This window comes from Phoxinus phoxinus (assembly GCF_949152265.1).
Source record: "Phoxinus phoxinus genome assembly, chromosome: 25".
Classification (NCBI taxonomy): Eukaryota; Metazoa; Chordata; class Actinopteri; order Cypriniformes; family Leuciscidae; genus Phoxinus; species Phoxinus phoxinus.
The window spans coordinates 3,754,805-3,764,698 of record NC_136900.1 but is presented as its reverse complement, the minus strand read 5'-3'; the positions used below and the strand labels follow the sequence as shown (position 1 = coordinate 3,764,698).

The following is a 9,894-nucleotide window of genomic DNA, read 5'->3' as shown; positions in this document are numbered from 1 at the left end:
AGTGACCTCAAAGACCTTGACCTCGACGCAGACGTGCTGCCGTTGCAGCGCAGCCTCGGGCTTGACTGGAATCTCAAGACAGACTGTTTCCTTTTTAATGTCTCCAGTGAGGCCAAGCCCTACACCCGACGGGGTGTCTTGTCCACAATCAATAGCCTCTACGACCCACTTGGATTCGTTGCGCCCGTCACAGTCCAAGGCAAGGCTATCCTGCGAGAGCTCACGGCGACTGGGACGCGCCCTTACCTCCAGCCATGGAAGATGTCTAGACCTCTCTGTCCGAGCTCGCTGAGCTTTCCATCCCAAGGCGCTACACAGAAGCCTCACCGTCAGCAGCAGTAAGAAGAGAACTGTGTGTGTTCTGTGATGCGTCAGTCAAAGCTATCAGTGCTGTGTGCTACCTGAAAGTGACAGACAGTAATGGGAACAACCAGATTGGATTTGTAATGGGCAAAGCCAAGCTGGCCCCCCGCCCTGAACACACAGTGCCAAGACTTGAACTCTGCGCAGCACTGATCTCAGCAGAACTAGACCTACACTTGTTAGTGTGATTTGAGGATGGTTTGAATGCACGTCGGCTATGTATATGCAAGCGCTCACGTGTACTACGAGCTGCACCGTAAAGGTGCTATAAGGTCCTATATGTAGTTCACATGTATTTCTTATTAGTTTTAAAATGAGTACAAACTAAATACAACAGGAATTGTGCAAATTTTCCTTTATTTATGTGTAATTCGTCATTGATCTTTTGTGTGTTGCAGTTTCACTATTTTCCTTGCATCTCCATTAAACCTGTGGAATTAAGAATTAGTCTTCAGAGTCTTGGTGTTGGGAAAAAGTATAGCTGGCTGTCAGGATATTAAGCAGACATATCGAGGACGGCACAGACGTCATTAAAGCAGGAAGTAGAGTGATTTAGTCTGAACCGGCCGTTCGCTGTAGGCTTTGAAAGGGGACCGGTCAAATCAGCGAACAGAAGGAGTGGCTGAGAACGATGACGTTGAGGTTGTGCGCTAGTTTGATTCGTCATACGTCACGACCAAACGTTAGCGATTGGTTATGGCAGATCCAGAGTGGCTCTGGGCAGATCCAATAGTTTTACACTTCAACAGAGGAAGCCTTCAAGGAAGTTAACACTTGTCAATGGAGAGAGGCCAGACTCTATGTACAAATGAAATGTACGAGAGTCTGGTAGAACCAGGCTAACATTACACACAAGCTAAAGTTAAAAAATGGGATCACGAAGAACAGGACCTTTAAAGGATATTTTCAAATCCAGTCAACATTTAGGATGGCTAATGTTGACTGGACTAATAAACATAAATCTAGCTTGCAATCCGAGGGTCCGGACTCTGCATATCCTGCCTGAAGACGAAGGCAGGGGCGCAGCTGACCCCCTGCGAGGTATGGGAAGGGGCTATCCTGGTGGTGGTGGGGTGGATGGAGGGAAGAGACCATCTTGGTGGTGTTGGGGAGGATGGAGGTTAATGGAAGCATCAGCATCTGCGAACTCAGACATGTGTAAGTACCGATCTTTTATACCACAAGTATAAGAATTTGATTGGATAGATGAGAAGGTAATAGGTGACGTAACAATTGAGTCTTCCCGGCAGAACTTATGCTAAATCTTTCATTTACAGCAGCCAAAGAAAAACTAATGTTATAAAGTCAAGAGCCCAACTAAAGAGCCAAACACTGACACAACACTATACACTTTTTATTATTTTCAATAAAATATCACCATCTTAACCTCTGTTAATTCTCAATAAAATAGTCTGTAGATGTCTGACAGATATAAAGTCAAACTGTTGTAATAAGTGAAGCTGGTAACACTGTTTCTGGAGTTGTTTAATCCTCCTCTGTTGAGGTCTTGGGTGATCGGATACTGGTTAAAGTTATGTTGGGATATAAAAGTAGTTTCTAAGGTTTGTGGATCACCATTGTGCTGAAGAGTAGAACCTCTGCTTCAGTCCAGGAAAAGACCAAGAAACATTGAGAATATGCTGCATGTGGCTTTATTTAAAAGGCAATAACTGTATTGCAGTCATTTCTACTACAGTACTTGAAGTAATTTGTTTTATTTATTCAGTTAATTTTCAGACATGCACAGTCCTGACACTATTTTGTATGTTTTTATATTAGAAACTTACAACTTTGAGTAAAACATCCTTAAATTCAAGGGAATTCTTTTTCTCATGATTTCTAAGTACACTCAACTAATGACATTTGACAGTGTAAATATACTGTAAATGCAATGTTTCAATATACGAGAAGCGATAATTCCTTATGTATTATTCAATATATTGTAATCTAACACAATATATTATTTCATAAATTATTCAGTATGTATATAGCGAAATTTTCATTCCTTCAGGGACCATACATTTTAATTAACTTATTTCTGACATCTCACAAGACTTTTCACTTGAGCACAGTGAGTTTTTGACCAAAGCACTAATGCAGATATGCATGAGAAAGCAATGAGAGTGGAGGAGGAGGATAATAAAATGAGGATCTGCACATAGTCACAGCAAAAGCAGGTTTCAGCAGAAATAAGATAAAACTAAACACCATTTAGAATAACATTTGAAAAGGCAATCCAGTAACACCTGCTTGTCATATTTAACTACAAACTAAACTACTGCAAGCTCAGCGTTTCACTGTATGTAGCTCTCCCAGTTTGAAGGCAATATTGGAGGCAATATTTACAAATTATATCAGATGAATATGATGGCAAATTGGCAATCATCTCACATTGGCTCTCTAAAAGCACACTGGCCCTCCAGACATTCAAGAACAGTCCAAGAGTTTGCTACTTTGACCCTGCTGGGATCAAAACCATGCAATAGTCAGTTAAAAGATTAATCCACCTACATGTACATGAAGCAGAAAAAGAAAACCGTCAAGGTGATCACAACAACCCAAAAAGTTGTAGTTTAACTACCAGCTATGAAAGACTCCTCTCTGAGCTTTAGTGTTTAGTTAATGATCAACGAGTCATGAAAGAACATTTCAAACTAGAGTTTCTCTGCGTCATGGAACATGAAATTGAAAGTTACCAGCGGCCAACAATGGAAGGTGTGTTTGAGAAACATATGTAATTTGCCTATAGCGATTTCCCTATATGACGACCTGCTGCCACTGACAGTTAAATCAATAGTGGATTCATAATCTAAACAAATATATCTGCATGTGCAGATTTCTGCAATGTACTGTATACATTGTTAAACAAAATAATCTAACAGGAGAAATAGGTTCCCATGTACACATTTGGCATTTGTTTGTAACCTGTTTTTGTGGGACCCTAATGGTGTCTAGTTAAGAATTTTTGATGTTGCCAAGAGCTGTGTCCCAATATTAAGGCTGCATCCTCTGAAGGCCGTATTTGAAGGCCGATTGCGTCACAGCGGCGCAACGAAGGATGTCCCAATTCAAAGGCTGCACACTTCGGAGGTCGCATTTGAAGGCCGATTGCGTCACCGCGGCGCGATGAAGGCTGTCCGAATTCAATTCTGCATCCTCCGAAGGCCGTATTCGAAGGCTGGTTGCGTCACCGCGGCGCGACGAAGGCTACCCTGATTCAAAAGCAACGCCAAATGCACCCTTCGTTTCCCCGTGAAAGGAAAGATACATAAAAGGATCCTTGCGGCCTATTCTACCCCATAAGTCATTGCGCGCCGGTGACGACAGCATTTTTACTTAAAAATTTAAAGTTTTACAAATTGAAATGTAAGTATTATGTTTTAATTCACTCAAATAAAGCCACACGTTTTTCTTTATTATAAACTTCATCTTAACTCCTTCGTCACCATTGCGTGGCTTCATTTGTCAGGTGTTTTGAGGCAAAACTTGTGAATATTCGTTTAATAATTGTTTCAGGGAGCAAGGAGCAGACAGCTAAATTGATTAAATTGCAATTAAATAAATAAATAAACTAATCTAAATCAATTTTATTTTATTGTACTATTTGCACTAGTCTGTCTTACTTGTGTATTATAAGAAATATATTAAAAGTACACTTTTCTGCTTTTTTAGAGCAGTTCTGGAGAAAATGGGTCTGCTGGGGAAGGTAACTCCCATACAGGCCAAAAAATAAAATAAAAAATGGGACAACTTTAAAAAAAAGGAAGAAAGTTAATACACATCTTTGCTGAAATGTATTGTGCTGTTGTTGTTAACAAGCCATGGTTAATTTGCTGAGGGTGTGAGTGGGAAACCCACTGCTGAAACTTGGGCCAGGTTTGTCCTCATGAATGAGGTGTTGGGACAGAGGCAACGGTATATATATATATATATATATATATATATATATATATATATATATATATATATATATATATATATATATTATATATGTATATATATATATATATATATATATATATATATATATTTCTTGTTTAACTTTTTTTCACTTCGATTTTCTAAAAGGAAAAAAACAGATGAGAGGATACTGCCCCCCCCCCCCCCAACTATTTACAACATACATTAAACATCTCAAAATCAACATAAATATTTAAATGTACAGTACATATAATAAGTAAAAATGATGTCGATTTTTATTCAGCTGAGTGGGAGACCCTGGTGGTGCTGCTGGACCGGGATGGGCTCCTCAATTGAGACCCTAAGGCCTCCTGCTGGTGGGACTTCATCTGGGATGGTCTCCAGAGTGTTTGAGTGCATATTTTCACTATCCACTAATTTGTCTACCAACAGGTTTGCAGGGCTGACACATGGAATAAATATTGAGATACTTTATCACGCTAAATTACTTTTGATAACCACTAATACCGCATTGGGGAAAAACTACTAGTCATATATTTATAAACCTTAGTTAAGCAAAATTATCTTGCACACTCTAATATACTTTTTTTATTTTTTTATGTATTTGTTCTGCACGAATATCACATGGATACAGTACAAGGAGGGGAACGAAACCCAGTTGGGTTGGTAACACTTTACAATAAGGTTCGTTAGTTAACATTAGTTGTTAACGTTTGCGCTTCCAGCAGCCATATGCAACATGCTTAACACCGTATAACTAACAGCTATATGTTAGATTATTTTATTCAAACCAATCACCAGAACAAATCACAGTCAAGAGACTCAAGTGACATTATGTTTTACTCCTCTGCATGCTTTAAATGTTAATGTATTTCTTTCCTATCCAAGGGACTCACTTGGCTGTCATGGCCAGCATCTCCCGGCCGTGTATAAAACTTAATTCCTACAAGAGCAACTCAAGAGTAATGTCAGGTATATGCTGCGCAGCTGAGAAATTGATTCTACGCTCAAGTCAACAACATAATATCAAGTGTATCGAGGTAGTCTCTTATCTGTATACCGTTACCTTCAGGTAAGTATCGTAGTAAGATGAACAAGATTAAGATTTAGTGGTTAAAAAAAAAAAAAAAAAAAAAAAAGTTTGTATTGTATATGCTTCTCTGCTCGGTCATCAAAAATTCACTATGAGTATCTCTATTATAAGCAGGGCATCTATCTTGTCTGTTAAAGCTGGCCCACTCAGTGGCTAATTAAGCGATCCGTTTCAGCTAGACGAAGGGCGCATGTCCAATCTCAGATTTGGGGATTTGGAACAGCAAAGGTCAAACATATTACCAAGCCTTCTCAGGCTTCGTTCATCCACGCTTCACAGAATTATCCTATAGCGGCTGCTAACGTCCTTTGGGTCGAAGTGGCGGTAAAACTTGTATGTGCTAAAAGCTTTGTTGGTCACTAAGGCAGATCTTGTCAGGCGGTCATTCTATCTCTGAACGTTTATCTGGCAATCAGTAGTCTCTAATTTCATGATGAAGGTCGCGCTCATTCCTGGCCACTCCAATGCCATATATACGTGCTTCCAAGCTTTAGTCTTCAGGCTTCAGACAGCTTCGCCCTTCAGCAACCCGGATCCATCACCCTGCCCTCCTCTAACAGAGATCATGTAAATTAAGTCAATCCATCTAGACCATATTTCACAATGCATGACTCCCAACAGAGTAAAAGCTCAGACTCTGCAGTATTGTTATAATGTTTCGTTTCTCTTTTCAGATTCCTCTTATTTCCCATCCTGATCACGGCCGGTTGTTCCTTCCTCGTCTACAATTACGAAATATATGCGGTGGTAGGTCTCCGGTGTCCCCAGGGTGCGTGCGAGGGGTTTGGCTCAGAAAGCCCCACAGATATTTTCGTATAGGATGCCGTAATTGTCATTTGAGGGTGAGTGAAGCGTTCCTTCTCATCTGATTAAATTCCTAAAAATCTGCCAAGATTCTCAGATCACCCCCCCCCCCCCCCCATTATCCAATCTAACGAAGCACCTCTATCTAAAGCCTGGTTCAGGGCTCATTTAGTTGCTGTCCTCAAAAGCTGCAGCCTGTCTCCCTCCCAGTATACCGGACATTCCTTCAGGATCGGGGCACCCACTACAGCAGCCGAACGCGGCATCTCTACTGCAGCCATCAAGATCCTAGGCAGATGGTCTTCCTCCGTATTCGAATCATATATAAGACCTGATTCAAGAATCATCCTCGAAGCTCAGCAAGCTCTCCAGTAAATGGTCCAGGTAAATCCCTATGCAACTACTGGTGGTGGTGTCAAAAAAAACAAAAAAAAACACTGTGTGGCCCTGCGGCCTTGTCTCTGTGGTCAAGCAGACCGTGTATGTCTCTGTGGTCTAAAAGACCGTGTGGCCCTGCGGCCTTGTATCTGTGGTCTAGCAGACCGTGTTTGTCTCTTTGGTCTAACAGACCATGTGGCCCTGCGGCCTTGTCTCTGTGGTCAAGCAGACCGTGTCTGTCTCTGTGGTCTAAAAGACCGTGTGGCCCTGCGGCCTTGTCTCTGTGGTCAAGCAGACCGTGTATGTCTCTGTGGTCTAAAAGACCGTGTGGCCCTGCGGCCTTGTCTCTGTGGTCTAGCAGACCGTGTTTGTCTCTTTGGTCTAACAGACCATGTGGCCCTGCGGCCTTGTCTCTGTGGTCAAGCAGACCGTGTATGTCTCTGTGGTCTAAAAGACCGTGTGGCCCTGCGGCCTTGTCTCTGTGGTCTTAAAGGCCGTGTGGCCCTGCGGCCTTGTGTCTGTGGTCTAACAGACCGTGTGGCCCTGCGGCCTTGTCTCTGTGGTCTAGCAGACCGTGTGGCCCTGCGGCCTTGTCTCTGTGGTCTAACAGACCGTGTTCGTCTCTGTGGTCTAACAGACCGTGTGGCCCTGCAGCCTTGTCTCTGTGGTCTTAAAGACCGTGTAGCCCTGCGGCCTTGTCTCTGTGGTCTAACAGACCGTGTGGCCCTGCGGCCTTGTCTCTGTGGTCTAACAGACCGTGTGGCCCTGCGGCCTTGTCTCTGTGGTCTAACAGACCGTGTGGCCCTGCGGCCTTGTCTCTGTGGTCTAACAGACCGTGTGGCCCTGCGGCCTTGTCTCTGTGGTCTTAAAGACCGTGTGGCCCTGCGGCCTTGTCTCTGTAGTCTAACAGACCGTGTGGCCCTGCAGCCTTGTCTCTGTGGTCTTAAAGGCCGTGTGGCCCTGCGGCCTTGTCTCTGTGGTCTTTCAGACCGTGTTTGTCTCTGTGGTCTAACAGGCCGTGTGGCCCTGCGGCCTTGTCTCTGTGGTCTTAAAGGCCGTGTAGCCCTGCGGCCTTGTCTCTGTGGTCTAACAGACCGTGTTCGTCTCTGTGGTCTAACAGACCGTGTGGCCCTGCGGCCTTGTCTCTGTGGTCTTAAAGGCCGTGTGGCCCTGTGGCCTTGTCTCTGTGGTCTAGCAGACCATGTTTGTCTCTGTGGTCTAACAGACCGTGTGGCCCTGCGGCCTTGTCTCTGTGGTCTTAAAGACCGTGTGGCCCTGCGGCCTTGTCTCTGTGGTCTTTCAGACCGTGTTTGTCTCCGTGGTCTAACAGACCGTGTGGCCCTGCGGCCTTGTCTCTGTGGTCTTAAAGGCCGTGTGGCCCTGCGGCCTTGTTTCTGTGGTCTAACAGACCGTGTTCGTCTCTGTGGTCTAACAGACCGTGTGGCCCTGCGGCCTTGTCTCTGTGGTCTTAAAGGCCGTGTGGCCCTGCGGCCTTGTCTCTGTGGTCTAGCAGACCATGTTTGTCTCTGTGGTCTAGCAGACCATGTTTGTCTCTGTGGTCTAGCAGACCATGTTTGTCTCTGTGGTCTAACAGACCGTGTGGCCCTGCGGCCTTGTCTCCATGGTCAAGCAGACCGTGTATGTCTCTGTGCCTGTGGTCTAAAAGACCGTGTGGCCCTGCGGCCTTGTCTCTGTGGTCTAGCAGACCGTGTTTGTCTCCGTGGTCTAACAGGTCTCTGTGGTCTAGCAGACCGTGTTTGTCTCCGTGGTCTAACAGACCGTGTGGCCCTGCGGCCTTGTCTATGTGGTCTTAAAGGCCGTGTGGCCCTGCGGCCTTGTCTCTGTGGTCTAGCAGACCGTGTTTGTCTCCGTGGTCTAAAAGACCGTGTGGCCCTGCGGCCTTGTATCTGTGGTGTAGCAGACCGTGTTTGTCTCCGTGGTCTAACAGGTCTCTGTGGTCTAGCAGGCCGTGTGGCCCTGCGGCCTTGTCTCTGTGGTCTAGCAGGCCGTGTGGCCCTGCGGCCTTGTCTATACGGTCTAGTAGGCCATGCGATCCTGCGACCTTGTCTGTGGTTTAGCAGGCTGCTTGGCCCTGCAGCCTTGTCTCTGTGGTCTAGCAGACCATGTTCGTCTCTGTGGTCAAAAAAATAAAATAAATAAATAAATAAATACATAAATAAATATGTGTATATATATATATTCCGGAAGCATCAACAACGGCAAATCCATGATACCGCATACAATATTAAATGCTCAGCGTATTACACTTATATATCTCCAGGTTCTGTTCTAATCTCGAAGTAGCCTTCTATTAATTAGCTTCCAGCCATATGGCGTTCCATGTTCACACTTACCATGTTAACTCTTGTTCTTCTACTTCTAGGAACTCCAGGACACAAGAATGGTGGGTCAACTTTAATTACCGTTTTGGGGGTAGGCTCCGTCCTGGTGGAAGCATTCTTCCACCTAATTTCTGGGGGTCGGCTGCGCCCCTGCCTTGATCTTCAGGCAGGATATGCAGAGTCCGGACCCTCAGATTGCGAGCTACGGACGGGGCCTACGCCAATGAACTTTATTGCTTGCTGGGTTGTTAATAAATGGATAATTGTCACCGTATTTACTCTCCCGAGTCTTTCTGGTAGAAATGAATGCTTTAGCATAAGTTCTGCCGGGAAGACTTAATTGTTACGTCGCTGTACCTTTATCTATCCAATCACATTCCAATACGCGTGGTATAAAAGATTGGTCACTTACTCATGTCTGAGTTCGCAGATGCTGACGCTCCAATTCACCACCATCCTCCCCACCACCTCCAAGTCGAATCCTCCCCTCCACCTCCAAGTCGAATCCTCCCCTCCATCCTCCCCACCACCACCAGGATGGTCCCTTCCATACCTCACAGGGGGTCGGCTGCGCCCCTGCCTTGATCTTCAGGCAGGATATGCAGAGTCCGGACCCTCAGATTGCGAGCTACGGACGGGCCTACGCCAATGAACTTTATTGCTTGCTGGGTTGTTAATAAATGGATAATTGTCACCGTATTTACTCTCCCGAGTCTTTCTGGTAGAACTAATGTTAACAAAGATTAACAAATACAGTAACAAATGTATTGCTCATGGTTAGTTAATGTTAGTTAATACATTAACTAATGAATCTTATTGTAAAGTGTTACCGTTGGGTTTATACAGAGTTCCACTGCACTTACATGAATAAACAAAAAAAAAGGCAACGCAGACCAATAAGTTGAATAATAAAAAAGAGGGGAAAAACATATTTTCAGAAGCATGATTATCCTAATGAAAGTAACTTAAAGTTACAGATGTTGAAGGGTAATG

General features: G+C 44.2%; 1 protein-coding gene across 1 annotated transcript; it reads left to right on the top strand.

Annotated features, from left to right (window-relative positions):
- Positions 1-5,810: 5,810 nt before the first annotated feature.
- LOC306993730 (uncharacterized protein) lies at positions 5,811-9,424 on the top strand (the record flags this gene model as incomplete). Its single annotated transcript, XM_079603726.1, has 4 exons — positions 5,811-5,944; positions 6,052-6,146; positions 7,353-8,963; positions 9,332-9,424. 3 exons carry the CDS (start codon positions 5,811-5,813, stop codon positions 8,708-8,710), a joined length of 1,587 nt encoding a protein of 528 aa, XP_079459852.1. The 3' UTR covers positions 8,711-8,963; positions 9,332-9,424.
- Between the last annotated feature and the right edge of the window lie 470 nt (positions 9,425-9,894).